The sequence below is a fragment of the Oryctolagus cuniculus genome, chromosome 3, assembly GCF_051225735.1.
Source record: "Oryctolagus cuniculus isolate XC-2025 breed Fujian yellow rabbit chromosome 3, ASM5122573v1, whole genome shotgun sequence".
Lineage (NCBI taxonomy): Eukaryota > Metazoa > Chordata > Mammalia > Lagomorpha > Leporidae > Oryctolagus > Oryctolagus cuniculus.
In genome coordinates, this window is record NC_142869.1 from 33,193,005 (window position 1) to 33,211,336 (window position 18,332).

Sequence of the window (18,332 nt, forward strand, 5' to 3'; positions counted from 1 at the left end):
AGCATAACTCCTTTTTTTTGTTGAAAGGGTATGTGTATGTTTGTACAAAATTTGAATAATATACACAATGTAAAACAATTAACAAAGTATGTATCGGATTATTTCATTTCTTTTTTTTAAGATTTATTTATTTATTTGAAAGTCAGAGTTACACAGAGAGAGGAGAGTCAGAAAGAGAGGGGTCTTCCATCCGATGGTTCACTCCCCAATCGGCTGCAACGGCTGGAGCTGCGCCGATCTGAAGCCAGGAACCAGGAGCTTCTTCTAGGTCTCCCACATGGGTGCAGGGACTAAAGGACTTGGGCCATCTTCTACTGCTTTCCCAGGCCATAGCAGAGAGCTAGTTAGGAAGTGGAGCACCCGAGTCTCGAACCGGCGCCCATAAGGGATGCGGCGCTTCAGGCCAGGGTGGTAACCTGCTGCACCACAGTGCCAGCTCTAGACTATTTAATTTCTATGTAGATACATATATGTATGCATACATATATATGATTAATGGATTATAGTCATCAGAAATTTAATACATAGAATTGTTTAGCATAATGTCATTAAAGCATTGAAAGAACGGTTCATCAAAGAAGGAGGTACCTTTCTCTGAAGGGAGGAAAGAACTTCCACTTTGACCATGGCCTTGTCTAAAAATTATCAGAGTCAGTGAATTCAGGGGGCTTCCATAACCTTGGCAGCTCATGACAAGAGCCTAGGGTGATTACTGATGCCATAAACAAGAGTGTCAATTTGGTAAGTCAACAACAGGAGTCACTGTGCACTTACTCCTCATGTAGGATCTTTGTCCTTAGTGTGTTGTACATTGAGATTTAATGCTATAACTAGTACTCAAACAGTATTTTTCACTTTATGTTTCTGTGTGGGAGCAAACTGTTGAAATCTTAACTTAATGTATGCTAAACTGATCTTCTGTATATAAAGAGAAATGAAAATGAATCTTGATGTGAATGAAAGGGGAGAGGGAGTGGGAAAGGGGAGGGTTGCGGGTGGGAGGGACGTTATTGGGGGGAAGCCATTGTAATCCATAAGCTGTACTTTGGAAATCTATATTCATTAAATAAAAGTTTAAAAAAAAAATAAAGAGGCATGCTGGAAATGGAAAAAAAAGCATTGAAAACTTTACATTCTGTCCTTAAAATTCAAGTGAATTCATATTTTCTTGCATTGAGACTACAGTCCACTCAAAATTATGTGGTTCAAAGTTCTGAGCATTCACAGTATCAGCTTCAGAATCTCTCCTCAGTTCTCTAAGTGTGACCGTAATAATGAGTTTTAATCCTTATGTTCTTCATTTTTCTCCTCCCAAGAGATTTCACAGGCTCCCTGAACATTTTGTATGCATTGTTCTACCTGTAAAATGGTTGCCTGTCTCTTCCCCACTCCCACTGTCACTGAAAAACCTTCTGCTGAAAATACTGGTTCATTTCTTAACAAGAACCCACTTGCTATCTGTCATTCCAGGAATTTCATGAAATGGACCCTGATAAACAAGGTGGGTATTATTGTCAAGTTTCTGAAAACAAAACAAAATAAAATAGACACAGGAATATTTTCAGAACTCTGACTTGCAAAAGAGTAGATATTTGTCCAATTACTGGTTGAAAAAGCAATTTTCAGGTGCTTAAATGACTTTCTCTTTCATTCTAAAAAATGTTTATTTTTTTCATCTACTTGAAGGGAGAGAGACAGAAAGAGAAAGAGAGCACTCTTATCCACTTGTTTACTCCCCAAATGCCAGCAACAGTCAAGACTGGGCCAGGCTGAAGCTAGGAATCCAAAACCCCATTTAGATCTCCCACATAGATGGCAAGGACCCAAGAATTTGAGCCATCATCTACTGCCTTCTAGGAAGCATTAGCAAGAAGCTGGATCATGAGTGGAGCAGCCAGGACTCCAGTTATCACTCCAATATGGAATGCAGATATCCCAAGCATTGGCTTAACCCACTGCAGCACATGCCTGCCCCTCTCTTTCTCTCTTTTTTTAAAGAAAAATAGTATCTTGAAGAGTATTTTTTCTGTTGTCTGAAAAGCAGCAAAATAGTTTAACAAAAGATTTGATATCAATACAGTTATGTTTTAAATGGCTTTCAAAGTCACAAAAAGTCTTATTTTTGTCTTCATGCTTTACTAATAAGATGGCATCCTTATAGATATTTTAATGTCAAAGATAAGTTCCCAGTACTAAGTGGGCTCAAAGATGGTAGAAAGGCCCCACAGCTATCATCATATAGATATTTGATAAGTGAGTATAGAGAAACTAATTCTTGTGCATTCTCACACTTCAAAGGCCAGATTATGCCCAAGACTGGTCTAAAACGTTTTTATTGCTGGATCTATTTGCAGCTTTATTCCTCTAGCTAAAATCTAGATTGATAATGTTACTTGTTTTGTATAAAAGTCTGTACTATCTGAAGTCATTTATCAAAAACATTATGAATAATTCAAATGGTCTTTGATATTTTTCCAAATTTAAGCCCTCATATCAATTAGCTTAATACCAAGCAGCAGGTAACCCACTCACAGCTCAATTTTCTCTCCCCAGAAGAGAGTTGCTCACATTTAGTATGCATTTAGAATCACCTGGAGGGTTTGTAAAATTACTGAGCTCCACCTGCAAAATTTAGGTAGGAGGCCTGGGGCAGGGGCTGGGAATGTGACTATCTAACAAGTTCCTGGGGATGCTGATCCTGCTTCCTGGGACCATGCCTTGAGGACCTGTGACATAAAGTGGCTATGTCTGAATCCTCAAACTAGACAGTAGATAACTAAAAGAGATTTCATTACATTCATCTTAGTATCTATGGAAATTGAACATGCTGATGTGGCTAAGCAAAAACCATGGTAATTGAATGTAAATGGATCCAAGTTAAATTGCTTCCGTGCACAGGAACACATGTCATTTGTGTTATTATTCCTTTAAGCATCAAAAACTGTTTTTCATATTGGGACCTGATACATACAGCAATTTATTCTTTATTTGAGTTTTCTTGTGCCATCAGAAAAATTTTAGGATGAAGCCTGAAGAAGCTGGGCTGATGGCAGATCCCCCAGGATACTCATTCATTTGCACATGGCACTGCACCACAGCTCGCCATGTTATGCTGCATAGCTCAGTCAGATGATACCACAAAGCATCATTTGACAGGAGCTGGATGGGCTGGGTGGTAGAGTCACCAGAGAGTCATTCCTGCACAAGAGCAGCATCTGAAAACCTGCAGAGGCCCAAGTCTGCTTACTCTATAGATCTGTTTGGTGCACGTGAGAGGACCTGGAGCACAAAACCTGGCCAGTTTCCAGAGGAAGAAAAAATGTCCGAAGTCACGCTTTCACGTTATTTTCACACTATTATGCCTATTTCCAATTTGTCTTCTTCCTCCAGACATAGAGCAGAAGTGTTCCTGACTCATCCCATTCTGTAACATTTGCGTGTTATCTGAAACCCAAGCACTTTTAAAACTGAAAAGAGTAAATAGCAAAATATTTATGGTGAATTTTGATACATTTGCACCTGTTGGAAAAGGAAGGGTGAAAATGTGGAGGGTTCTGGAAAAAAGATCTCTTGATGGCAATTTTTTAACGTTTTATTTATTTAAGTTACTAAAGTTACATGTATTTTGTATATACAAATTTATGAAGATAGTGATACTTCCCACCCTTCCCTCCCTCCCACTCATGTTCCAACCACTCTTCCTCCTCCTTCTCCTATCCCCACTCTTAATTTTTATGAAGACCTATTTTCAGTATACATAATACTCATAAGGTTAACCCTACACTAAGTAAAGAGTTCAACAAATAGTATGAAGGAAAAAACACTGTTCTTCAACAGTAAAGACAAGAGCTGTAAATAACCATCGAATATCAAAATGTCTGTTTCACTCCTATACATTATATTTTAGGTACTCTATAGTTACCTCAGATCAGGGAAAACATGATATCTGTCTTTTGGGGACTGGTTTATTTTCACTAAGTATAATGGCTTCCAGTTGCATCCATTTTGTTGCAAAGGATAGGATTTCGTTTCCTTTTTTTATAGCTGAGTAGTATTCCGTAGTATATATATATGCCATACTTTCTTTATTCAGTCATTAGTTGATGGACATTGGGTTGATTCCAAACTTTAGCTATTGTGAATGAGCTGCAATAAACATGGGGGTACAGACAATTCTTTCATATACTCATTTCTTTTGGTTTGGGTAAATTCCCAAGGGTGAGATGGCTAGATCATATGGCAGGTCTATATTCACATTTCTGAGGTATCCCCATACTGTCTTTCACGGTGGCTGCGCCAGTTTACATTTCCACCAACAGTGAATTAGGGTACCTTTTCCCCCACATCCTCGTCAGCGTTTGTTGTTTGTTGATTTCTGTATGAAAATCATTCTAATTAGAGTGGGGTAAAACCTCATTGTGGTTTTGATCTGCTTTTCCCTGATGGCTAGTGATCCTGAGCATTTTTCAAGTGTCTGTTGGCCATTTGAATTTCCTCTCCTTAAAAATGCCTGCTCACGTCTTTTGCCCACTTCCTAACCTGAGTGTTTGTTTTGTTGTTGTTGAATTTCTTGAGCTCTTTATAGATTTTGGATATTAAACCTTTATCAGTTGCATAATTTGCAAATAATTCCTCCCATTCTGTTGATTACCTCTTGAGTGTTTCCTTTGCAATGCAGAGTTCTCACAGCTTGATGTAATACCATTTGTTAAGTTTTGCTTTGGTTGCCTGTACTTCTGGGGTCTTTCCAAGAAGTCTTCACCCATGCCAATGTCTTGCAGAGTTTCCTAATGTTCTCTATTAATTTGATTGTATCATGTCATAGATTTAAGTCTTTGATCCATTTTGAGTGGATTTTTGTGTAAGGTGTAAGGTAGGAGTCTTGAATCATACTTCTGCATGTGAAGATCCAGCTTTCCCAGCCCCACTGTTGAAGAAATTCATTTCTCCAGGGGCTGATTTTAGCTCCTTTGTCAAAGACTAGTTGGTTGTAGATGTTTGGATTGATTTCTGGAGTTTTGAGATTTCTGGAGTTTCTATTCTGTTCCATTGATCTACATGGATGACAGTTTTAAGCACAGCCTACATTCATCTACAGTAGGTGTCTTCTACTTATGATTGTATATTGATCATTGATTCAATATCCAGTTCCCTTGTATCTGCAGTTCTGGGACTGCCTGTAAATAAAAAATTCATAGATGCTGAAGTCTCTTATACCAAAGGATGTAGTATCTACATATAACCTACACAACCCCCTGTCTACTTTAAAATCACCTTTAGATTATTTATGATTTTAATAATTAACATTTATATTAATAATTAACATTAATAATTATTGATAGATTATATAACATTTAAAATGTTAATGCTCTCTATAGAGAGAGTTTGTGCAGAATATTGTTTAGGAAATAATGACAGGAAAAATTTCTCTATCTATCCAGTACAAGACAAGTGTTTCACCTGTGGTTGGTTGAATTCATGGATATAGACCCTGTGGCTACAGAGGACTGACTGTATGTTCTGGAAGATGTATGTGATGTTCTCTCATTCCTCAAAGACAGATCTGGTCTGGTTCCATACCATAAGCACCTTAGGAGCTTGACGCAGTACCTGGTATTCAATAGCCACTTGTATAATTGCCAGGACTTTACAATATTCAATGGCCAAAAAACCACTTTTTTCAAGCTAAAAATCAAGTCATTCTACTCCAGTATGAAAATTTGACCAAGTCTGGAAAAGAGCCTTTCGTGGAGACAGAAACTTCTAAGAGTTTTGTCCTGAACGTCTGTCGAAGGTCCTGATCCGAGGTTCCATTTTGGCTGCAACTTGCTATGATCGTTGCCTTTGGCTTTGGTGTATATTTGAGGACCTGGGAGTCTGCGTCAAGACTGGGCACAGAAATCCATTCTACACTTGGTCTCCCTAGTCTTGCCACACAGCCATTCCTTCTGCCCAAGGAGCTGCTATTAATGGCATCCATGGAAACATTCCCTTTGCTCCCAATCTCAACTTTCTGTCCAAGCATTACCCTCTTTCCCCATCCAGGAAAACTACAGATTAATTCTTTGATGAGCCAGCTGTCTTCCTACTTTGACTTCAAAAGTGATCCCTTAAATACAAACAAGCTGTTAAATCTACTCAAAGTGTGAAAAAGAGCTTAGGTCTTGTAGCACACACAAGTATGGACATGGAAACATTGTCTTTTTATTCTTGAAATTCTCCCATTGCAGCAAGGACAATAAAAAATTAGTGTCATCATAAATGATCCTGTCACATATGTTTTAAATCAGTGAAATGACTGAACAGCCCCTTGATAATCTGTTGCTTGAGGTCTTCTTAACAAAGGGTGGAGAAACATCCCCAGAGACTGCCTACAGTTTATGGTAATCAGCTGATATTCATCTTGAAAGTAGTTTTATTTTCCTCAAGACTTCTTCCCTTTAGTATAATAAATATGAGTAAGTCTTGGTCCCAGAACTTGTTTGTATGTGAAAGCTTTGCCTTGGAGCCTTATGAGTTGAAATTCTATTTAATTGGAATTTGTGATCACAGGAAATATTGAAGAGGCAACGTTGCTTGGCAACTCTTCGCAGAGTTTGTGTTCAGTTTCCTCTCCCACTCCCCACCATGACTAGTCCAAAGCTTAATTATTTGTTCAGTATTCTATCCCACCACCTCCTGCTCACTCTAAGTGGTTGAACTTGTCCAGTTTGAAGAAAAAAAATCCAGAAACCCTCAGACATGAAGTTTTCCTCTCACTGTTATCATACCCATTCCTCTGTTCCTCTTCTCAGAGAATGAGGGACAAGCTTCATATCAAAGTTCATTCCTTCATCTCTGCGTCTTCTTCCATCTTCCGTTTTTCCCTCGAGGTTTGCGCCAGTTACAAGGTTTCTGCTGTTTGTGACAGAAAACTCAGTTCAAAGAGGCTTTATTGCTTTCTATAATCCAATACCCAATCAAGAGGTTCACTCACAGGATGGTGGCAATAGTTAATAATATTATATTCTTAAAAGTTACTGAGCAGATGCTAAATGTTCTGATCACAGAAATAGTAAATGCATGAGGTCAGGTATATGTTAATGACCTCAATTTAGCATTCTACAATGTAGACATATTTCAAACAACATAATTTTTACAATAAATATATGCGATCATTTGTCAATTAAAATAAAATGGAATAGCCCAAAGGAGGAGTAGCTTGTCTTGGGCTTAGAAATTGTCATCAAAAAGTGACATCTGTCCATTTCCAAGTTTGCCTCTGCTCTCCTTTGTGTAATGGTTTTGTTCTACAACTATGCACCCTGACAAGAGAGTGACGGCTGATCTAAACTACTGTTCTAAGTTCAAGTCCAGAAGGAAATAAATAAGTCTGCTTACCTGATTATTTGAACAAAGAGTCCTTGAACGAAATTTCTTCAATGTGTTATTTGCCTGATTTGGGTTATATATTCACAATGATACACTCACTGAGGGGCTACACCATCACCATATGCTACTGATGGAAGTGAAAGAATTGGAATTAATACTATTAGAGTTTCATGGAGTCAGATTAGGAGAAGGTTGTTCACCAGATGAAGGGTGAAAAGATATGCTGTGGCTAAGGGAACATGTGCCTTCTGAGAAGGACTTCTCCACATCAGGTAGCACCAGGATGCCCCCACCTCCTGAACCCTCAACCTCTTCCTCTCGTCTGGACCCTGCTTCCTGACCCACGCATGTGCTATGCTATCTTTCCTGCCTTTGAAAACCAAGTTCAGTTTTATGTGTGTTTCTGCCTATTCCTCTCTGCTTTTCTCTTCAGATTAAATAGTTTGAAAAAGTTGTCTTTTTTTATGTTTTATCTTCACCTTACATTCATTGCTCAAACCTTCGCATTTTAATTTTGACCCCCTGACTTGCTGTAACCGTTCTTGAGAAGATATTCGATAATCAAGTTAATCATAAAACCTAGAGGCTCTTTTTACCCATAATTAATCTTCTCATGGCTTCCAGGTATTGAACCACTAACACCTCTCTCCTTTTTGAAACCCAGCTTCCCACCATTGATTTCTCATGGTTTATTTGACTCCCCCTTCTCACTCTTCCTCTTGGGTTTCTCTTCCTCCTCTGTTATTTAGATAATTATTTTCCTTGGGGTTCTGTTAGCCTTAATTAATTTTCTTAAGCTTCTTTTAGCCTAGTTTTCTCCTCACCAAATACCTATATGATTTAATGGATTTACATTATATTACCCACATCCAACACCAAAGACTCTTAAATATCTGTCTCAGGCTAAATGGAAATCCTGACTTCCAGATGCACAATAGAAAGTTGAGGACCTTTTCAGCACTCTAAACAGCTCCAGCTTCATATTTTCAAAAACAGAGCTGTCAATAAGGTAGTCATCTTTCTGAGCATTTAAAATATGGCTATTCTGAATTGAGATGTGGTGAAAACATGAGACATCAAATGTCAAAGAATTGATCTTTTAAATTATTAATTTTTATTAATAAGGTAGCTCATTAATAATTTTATATTGACTATATAATAACTAATATTTTGACATCTCTAATAATATTAGGGGAAAATAATGAGAACACACTACTGAAATAAAGTATAGGGCATTAGGGTCACTGCTGTCACCTTCACACTTGGCATAAAGAGCAGAGTCTCCTTGACAGGTCATGTCAAGATAGCCCCCATGAAATCTGTCTTGGGCAGTTGGAGTTGGATCATGGAAACAGAATTGAGACTTATTTCCTGTTGCTATTTTTGAAATCTAAACACACACAGTATGAATACTTAAAAGGAAGAAATGATGATATCAGAATTTGCAAAAGATCTAATTGTCTTTCTAGATAATCCATAGTTGGCTGGATCCAGGACAATGGCTCTAGAATTAATGAACTGTTTGTTTTTCTTTTTAAAGATAAAAGCTATTTATTTATTTATTTGGAATTATTTATCTATTATTATTTGAAGGAGTTACAGAGAAAGAGAGGTAGAGAGAAAGACAGATAGAGAGAGAGAGATCTTCCATCTACTGGTTCTCTCCCCAGATGGCTACAACAGCCAGCACTGGGCCAGGCTGAAGCCAGGAGCTTCATTCAAGTCTCCCATGTGGTAGCAGGGGCCCAAATACTTGAACCGTGTTCTGTTGTTTTTGCCAGGCTATTAGCAGGGAGCTGGATTGAAAGTGGAACAGCCAGGACGTGAACTGGCATCCACATGGGTTGCTGGCATTGCAGGCAGTGGCTTAACCTGCTATGTCACAACACCAGGCCCCTAGAATTAATAAACTCTTTTTACCAGTAATGTTTACATTTAATTTGCATCAAATTTATCTTAAGATCCTGCAAAACTCAGGATTCTGTGTATCACCTCTGGAGTTGAATACTTGTTACAGTTTGGTTAGAAATTCTTTTTCTACTAAGTTCTGAGGTGATGCTGAGGCTGCTCACTCTGAAACCATGCTTTGAGGACCACTACTCTATAGGACAATAATGACTGAGAATAGACCATTTTTAGTGTCTAAGATAAACTAAACAATTAATGGATATGCTCTTGTAAAGTTTTATTGAATGACATTACAGATAATACAAATAAATGGGAAGAGCTACTCTGGAGGTTTTTTTTCTAGATATGAAGACTGATCATTTTAGTCTCAGCCTACAGAAAGTTATGTTGTAAAGCGAGGAATGTATTATAATTCCTATTTATCTGATGAAGACACTGAAGTTCAAACCCTAGACTAATTTCCCCAGAGGAAAATGAAAGTAATAGAACTAGGCATGTTGGCTCCGGAGTTCTCTCCTACTCCCCATTAAGGGAAAGGGCAAATATCCTCTCAGTGCCTGGTGAGTGCTCAGAAAGACTAACAATTGTGTCAGTGATGTTTGGTGGTCATAACACTCAAAAGAAGGTTTATTAATAATTTTTTATAATTATAAAATAACATATACTCTTAATGGAAAATATAGGATATATTGACAGGTGGAAAGAAAATAGCTATCAACATTAATAATTTGAGGTCTCGGAGATGTGCTAACAATTTGGTGGATGTTACTAGAGGTTAAGCTTCACAACGTAGGAATTTTTATTTGTTTAGTCAACAGCTATATTTCAGAGGCTTAAAATCATGCCCAGGTCATATATAACAGCTTGGTTGATATTTTCTAAATTCATAAATGGATGGATAGCTCTTGGGGTGTTTTCATATATGCATAAATGCATACACATATAACTAGACAAGTTAAGAAAATTGAACTTTTGTTCTCTCTATATTTTTGTCCTATTATATTATTATAGCTGTTGCCTTCTTTTCTAAAAATTGGCGGACTGATGAAGGAGTGTTCCCCACCTTTTGGTGAACTCCTCCATTTAACAGATTTGTAGAGTTCTGCCTCAGGTCACCCATAGCTCAGGACTTCTGTAAGCCTGTTATTATTTGTTTCCAGGAAGAAAGGAGAGTCATAGACCTTAATTTACTCACCTGAAAAATAAAGTAGGGATACATGATCCTTAGGATTCCTTTCTAGGATGTGGGATTTATATGATGAGATGGTCCTTTATCCATGATACTTGTTTTTTTTACAGGTGCTCTGAATAACATTGAGAATTCCATTTATAGAACAGCCTTCAAGTTACGATCAGTGCAAACTCTGTGTCAGTGTAAGTACAGGCTCTCTTGAAACACTTCAAAAATCTCCCCTAATATGTGCTATGATATTCATGGAGAAAACGAACTCATGCAAGTGACTTCTGGGCTCTACAAGGCTGGACTTGCACATTCAGCTCATGTGAAACAGAGATGTCATGGGTGTAGGGAGCAGGTGTCCACACAGAACACATTGGCTTCGTTGACTGGAGAAAATGACTGTGGATGAAAAGGATTTGTTCTTATATTTTCCCTAATTGGCTTCTAGCAAGATTTCTTCATTTCATTTTAAGGATACCAATATTGACATAAAACAAAATGACCACAAAAAAATTTGTTTAGAATCTATATTTGTAGATTTAAGCATGAAAATGTAAAATTCCTTCTACCTCATGAGATTTCATTTCAAGTTGCACTTCTTATCTATATCTAACATGCAAAAAAGTAGGTTCAAATGAATATTCTATGAGCTGTACATTATAACACTATTTCAAGAATTCCCTAAGAATTGTTCACTTGCATTTATGTCTGATTGAATACTATAATTTCTTTTCTTACACTGTTATTTAGACAAAACAAAGTATAAGGAGTAAAAATATTTATCTTTTAAACATTATCCAAAATGAAATGTTGTATCTTAGCTGCGAAAAACAACAGGTATTTAACATCTAAAGTTATTGATTTCTCTCATATATATGATATCTCTACTGAAGATTAAATTTTTAAATATGTTTCCTTTCACCTAATAATTTATATAGATCAGTGGTTTTCAAACTGTGCTTCACAAAACATACATGCTGTGAGGTAAAAAGGGTAGCAAGGTGGGAAGAAATATAGGCACAGCAGAAATACTCAAAAACCATGTTCTCAGTAAGAACAACTATATTTCCCCACTTACCATACTGAGATTCTATATCAAGTTCCTTTTTAATTTATGATTATAAGGGGAAATGAAGAGCATTGCTCTAAACAAATAAACCCACTTGTAACTAATGTTTATTATCTCACAAATAAATAAAAAACAAAATGTATGTGCTAAAAATTTACCTCCAATTATGCTATTTTCCTGAAGAACTCCAATTAAAGAAAATTACCCTCAAAAATGTTCCTTAAATCTGTAGCAGTAATGCCTGGATATGTACAATAGTGTAATTTGAAGATAATGTTTTTAGACATTTTATTATCCCTGGCATCAGAAATGGTGAATATAAATAATACTCTGAAGAAATATTAACAATGCACAAAATTAGTGGTAGAAAATTCTGCCTAAAAAATGTATCCAAATAAACATGAAAACAAAAGGCCCCAAACACTGAGTTACCAGTAACAAGACCTAAAGGAAAGAGCTATATAAATCTTGTGGTAAAAGAGTTCTGGTTGGCTATAATACAGAACTCAAGGCAAAAAAGCCTGTGTTCAGAATGCCAGTGGGATGACAAGTGCTGGACTGAATGAAGATAAAAGAGTCTACAGTCTCTATCACCTGTGCTAGGTTCTTATTTAAGTCACATTACCAAAATCTTGTTCTCTATTTTTTTTTTTTTTTTTTTTTTTTTGACCGGCAGAGTTAGACAGTGAGAGAGAGAGACAGAGAGAAAGGTCTTCCTTCCATTGGTTCACCCCCCAAGTGGCTGCTATGGCCAGCGCGTTGCGCCGATCCGAAGCCAGGAGCCAGGTGCTTCTTCCTGGTCTCCCATGCAGGTGCAGGGCCCAAAGACTTGGGCCGTCCTGCACTGCCTTCCCGGGCCACAGCAGAGAGCTGGACTGGAAGAGGAGCAACCGGGACAGAATTCGGCACCCCAACCGGGACTAGAATCTGGGAGGATTTAGCCAAGTGAGCCGTGGTGCAGGCCATGTTCTCTATTCCTTGACTTTTCCCCTTAAATGCAATATCAGAGAACAAATAAAATTTTTTATTGTGCTTGCTAGATTACTAATCTATGGATGAAGTATAAAACCTTATACTTTCATAGTTTGAAGACTTTTAAACAACTGTTCCTGTGGCTGTTCTTGACACCTCAAGTGCTCAGATGGTACAAATGGGAGTTTATTAATATTCTCTGTCATTGTCTGTCTGCAAGAAACCATAGGCTTAGCTTTGTTTCATTTTTCTTTCAATTCATTGCCTTGTAAATTTTTTAGGAGAAGATGGTAAAAAAAAATCTATATAAGAAATAAACTATTATTTTTCTTAGTAACTCTAGTTTTATTAAAAGCCTTCCCTAGATAATAATAGGAAAGAAACCAAGATTTTAAAAAATGGGATTTTACTGAAGAAAAAATGGGCCCTAACATATGTGATAATTTAGATACTGCTTTTGTAAAGATGTATTTTTTTACTGTGGAAATTGCATAACAAAATATTTCTCCTGAAGCTGGGCTGCAGAAAGGAAAAATTGTGTTTAAATATGATAGGTAAATTTTCTCAATCCACTTAAAAAAGAGCACAAAAATATTTTTCCAGCTTTTAACTATGGTGTCCTAACTCCCTTGATTTGCTTATTTTTCAGAGTTCTCACTTCTTCTCCTTTTAGCTTCAGTCTATAAAATAATATCCTAAAAAATATACTGGTGATAATATTACCATTATTCTTTATCAACCAGTAAACTTTTCCAAAATAAAAGTCACTGTCAGAATGGTAATACCTGATACTACACAAAAGATATATGTCTACTATTAATCTTATTTAGTTCCCTTTAAAGAAAATAGCTGTCAGGGATCTGTGCTCACACTGAGGACTGCAGAGATCCTTTGTGTGGTACATGAAGATGAGAGTTGAGTGTTGTACCCACAGTGGGCGAAACTCAGGCATTGATCACCTTGGAGGATAGGAGGTGAGAGTGTGATTACTCCAACAGAGGAGATCATACTCTTCCCCCTGTTGACAACAGAGATCTACAACACCCAACTTGAGTGTTATCCTGGGTATTTTCTCCACCATGGAGCACTGACCAGAGCTCCCTGGCCACACCCAGCACAGGACTCTGGGTATTGAGAGAGCAGACACTCCACCAAATGACAAAGACATAGTTCAAAGATAAAATCCATCAGAGGAGAAAACCAACAGGTATTTCTACAAATGCCTGAAGATAAACACAGGAATTCAAGAAAGAAGATTAACAGGACAGCATGACCACCACTGCTGAAAGGAACACAAGAACACTGCAGTATTGTACTGAGAGGACAAACAGATTGATGAAATGCCAGAAAAGGAATTAAAAAGATTTATCATAGTATTACTCAGAAGTGATGAGAAGCAAATTCACAAGTTAAGATATCCATACATGACATGGAGGAAACATTTTCCCATGAAATGGAGATTCTAAAGAGAAATCAAAATGAAAAATTGGAAATGAAATTTCAATATTTCTAATAAAAATACAGTGAAACACCTTAACAACAGACTTGGTGAGGCAAAGAAAGAGTAACCAAGCTATAAGACAACTCTTTGGAAATATCTCAGTCAGACCAAAAAGAAGAAAGAAAAGGAGAAATTAGGAAAATTAGAAACAATGTTTGAAATTTATGGGATACCATCAAATGACCTAACATATGGGTCTCTGGAGTTCCTGTAGGTGTTGAAGGACAGAATGGATTAGAAGGCCTATTCAATGAAATAATTACAGAAAACTTCCCTAATTTGGAGAAAGAATGGGATGTCCAAGTACATGAGGCACACAGAACTCCTAGTAGACAGGACCAGAAAAGACCTTCACCATGACATATTTTAACCAAACATTCAACACTAAAACATAAAGAAAAGATTCTGTAATGTGTACGAGAGAAAAAACAGATTCAGAGGATCTCCAATTAGACTCACAGCTGACTTCTCATCAGACACCCTACAGGCTAGGAGAGAATGGAGATACATAGCACAGTCTTAAGAGAAAAAAAGTCAACCCTGAAAAGCTCTCATTTATGAATGAATGGGAAATAACAACCTTCCATAACAAGTAGCTTTGTCAGCACTGGTCCAGTTTTATAAATGATGCTTAAGGATGTGCTATACACAGAAACACAGAAAGGTAATCATCATTATGAAAGAATATGAAGGCAGAAAATCTCCCAGCGAAAGTACAAAAGAAATACAAAGCAAACAATAGGGATACTAAAATCGTATCATGCATCTTTTCTGACCAAAATGGAGTGAAGCTTAAAATTAACAACTCAAGAATCTCTAGAAAATATTCAAAGACATAAAGACTGAAAACATGCTCCCGAATATCCAGATCATAGAATAAATCAAAAGGGAAATAAAAATATTTCTGGAAACAAATAAAGATGACAATACAACATATCAAAACATATGGGGGGAGATGATGCGGCACAGCAGGTAAAGCTGCTGCTGGCAATGCCATCATCCCATACGGCCACCAGTTCGAGTCTCATCTGCTCCACTACTGATCCAGCTCTCTGTATGGCCTGGGAAAGCAGTAGAAGATGGCCCAAGTCCTTGGGCCCCTGCACCCACATGGGAGACCTGGAAGAAGCTCCTGGCTCCTGGCTTTGGATCGGCGCAGCTCCGGCCATTGCAGCCAGTTGGGGAGTGACCCAGAGGATGGAAGAACTCTTTCTCTGCCTCTCCTCCCTCTGACTCTCAAGTAACTTTCAAATAAATAAGAAATCTTTAAAATAAGAAAAATGAGATACAGCAAAAGCAAAGTTAAGAGGGAAGTTTATAGCAATGGGTGCCTACATCAAGAAATTGAAAAGGTACCAAATAAATGAGCTACTAATGCATCTCAAGGAACTAAAAAAAATACAAACAAAACCCAAAATTTGTAGGAGGCAAGAAATTATATAGAAGGAATGTTCCTCAACACAACCAAGGCAATTGATGACAAGCTTATGGCCAGTGTCCTATTTAATTGGGAAAAGTTGGAAGCATTTCCATTTAGATCCAGAACCAGGCAAGAATGCCTGCTCTCACCATTGATATTTAAGATAGTCCTGGAAGTTTATCCAAAGCCATTAGGCAAGAAAAAAAATAAAGGGATACAAATTGGGAATAAGGAAATCAAACTATCCCTATCTTCAGATGACATGATTCTATATATAGGAGATCCAAAAGACTCCACCAAGAGATTATTAGAACTCATAGAAGAGTTTGGTAAAGTAGCAGGATATAAAATCAGTACACAAAAATAAATAGCCTTTGTATACATAGACAATGCCATGACTAAGAAAGAACTTCTAAGATCAATCCCATTCAAAATAGCTATAAAAAAAGAAGTAAATACCTGAGAATAAATTTAATCAAGGAGGTAAAAGACCTCTATAATGAAAATTATAAAACATTAAAGAAAGAAATAGAAAAAGGCACAAAAATGGAAAAATTGTTCATGTCCATGGATTGGAAAATTGATATCACCTAAATATCCATACTGTTGAAAACAACTTACAGATTCAATGCAATCCCAATCAAAATACCAATGACATTCTTCTCAGATCTAGAAAAGATGATAAAATTCATATGGAAACACAAGAGACCCTGAATATCTAAGCAATCTTAAATAACAAAAACAAAGCTGAATGCATCACAATGCCAGATTTCAAGACATTCTATAGAGCAATTTTAATCCAAAAAGCCTGGTACTGCCACAGAAATAGACATGTAGACCAGTGGAGCAGAATGGAAACTCCAGAAATCAATCCACACATCTACAACTAACTAGTCTTTGGCAAAGGAGTGAAATTAGTCCCTGGGCTGGCGCCACGGCTCACTAGGCTAACCCTCCGCCTTGCGGCACCGGCACACCAGGTTCTAGTCCCAGTCAGGGTGCCGGATTCTGTTCCGGTTGCCCCTCTTCCAGGCCAGCTCTCTGCTGTGGCCAGGGAGTGCAGTGGAGGATGGCCCAAGTCCTTGGGCCCTGCACCCCATGGGAGACCAGGAAAAGCACCTGGCTCCTGGCTCCTGCCATCAGATCAGCGTGCTGCGCCCTCCGCAGTGCGCTGGCTGTGGCGGCCATTGGAGGGTGAACCAACGGCAAAAGGAAGAGCTTTCTCTCTGTCTCTCTCTCACTGTCCACTCTGCCTGTCAAAAGAAAAGAAAAGAAAAGAAAAGGAAAGAAAAGAAAAGAAAAGAAAAAGAAAAAGAAAAAGAAAGAAAAGAAAAGAAAAGAAAAGAAAAGAAAAGAAAAGAAAAGAAAAGAAAAGAAAAGAAAAGAAATTAATCCCTGGAGAAAGGACAGTTTCTTCAACAAATGGTGCTTGGAAATTTGGATCTCTATGTGCAGAAGTATGAAACAAGACCCCTACATTATACCTTATAGAAAAATCAACTCAAAATGGATCAAGGATCTAAATCTGTGATCTGATACCGTACAATTACTAGAGTAGAACATTGGGGAAACTCTGTAAGACATTGGCATAGGCAAAGACTTCTTGGAGAGGAGCACAGAAGCACAGGCAATCAAAGCCAAAATAGACAAATGGGATTAAATCAAGTTGAGAAGCTTCTGCACTGCAAAGGAAACACTCAGCAAAGTGAAGAGGCAATTGACAGAATGGGGGAAATATTGCTAACTATGAAACTGATAATGGATTAATATCAAGAATTTATAAAGAGCTCAAGAAACTCAACAACAAAATAAAAAATACAGTTAAATGGACAAAGGACATAAAGAGGCATTTTTCAAAATGAAATTCAATTGGCCAATAGGCACATGAAAAAATGCTGAGGAACACTAGCCGTCAGGGAAGTGCAAATCAAAACCACAACGAGGCTGCCCCTGAACCCAGTTAGACTGGCTTTCATACAGAAACCAACAAACAATAAATGCTGGTGAGCATGTAGGGGAAAAGGTACCTTAATTCTCTGTTGGTGGGAATATAAACTGGTGCAGCCACTGTGGAAGACACTACCTCAGAAAACTGAAAATAGATAGACCATATGACCTGCCAATCCCACTTCTGGAAATTTACCCAAAGGAAATGATATCAGCATATGAAAGAGTTATCTGTACCCCCATGTTTATTTCAGCTTAATTCACAATAACTAATATATAGAATCCACCAAGATGCCCATCAAGTGATGACTGGATAAAGAAATTGTGGTACACACATATATATATATAGTATGGAATACAACTCACCCATAAAAAAGAAAGAAATCCTGTCTTTTGCAACAAAATGGATGCAACTGGAAACTATGATATTTAATGAAATAAGCCAGTACCAGAAACACAAATCCTATAGGTTTTCCCTGATCTGTGATAACAAATATATATAAAAAATGTAGTGTAGGCTGGCACCACAGCTCACTAAACTAATCCTCCACCTGCGGCGCCGGCACCCCGGGTTCTAGTCCCGGTTGGGGTGCCGGATTCTGTCCCGATTGCTCCTCTTCCAGTCCAGCTCTCTGCTGTGGCCCAGGAAGGCAGTGGAGGACGTCCCAAGTCCTTGGACCCTGTACCCGCATGGGAGACCAGGAGGAAGCACCTGGCTCCTGGCTTCAGATCAGCACAGCACGCCAGCTGTAGCGGCCACTTCGGGGGTGAGCCAATGGAAGGAAGACCTTTCTCTCTGTCTGTCTCTCTCTTTCACTGTCTAACTCTGCCTGTCAAAAAATAAAAATCAATAAAATAAAAACTAAAAATTGTAGTGTATAGGTATAAAATTCACATTTTCAGATTCGATGATTGTTTACAGGTCTTGTCTCTAGTGTCAAGTAATAGTGGTTTTTTTGTTTAA

The 18,332-nt window shown here is 37.8% G+C and overlaps 1 protein-coding gene across 1 annotated transcript in view; it reads left to right on the top strand.

The window, feature by feature from the left end:
* Positions 1 to 1,482: 1,482 nt before the first annotated feature.
* The window catches only part of DYTN (dystrotelin), a 75,495-nt gene continuing 58,645 nt past the window's right edge, over positions 1,483 to 18,332 (top strand). The window contains exons 1-2 of the mRNA XM_089329977.1: positions 1,483 to 1,501; positions 10,579 to 10,653. Of these exons, the coding sequence (XP_089186103.1) occupies positions 1,483 to 1,501; positions 10,579 to 10,653 (94 nt within the window). The remainder of the gene's footprint in view (positions 1,502 to 10,578; positions 10,654 to 18,332) is intronic.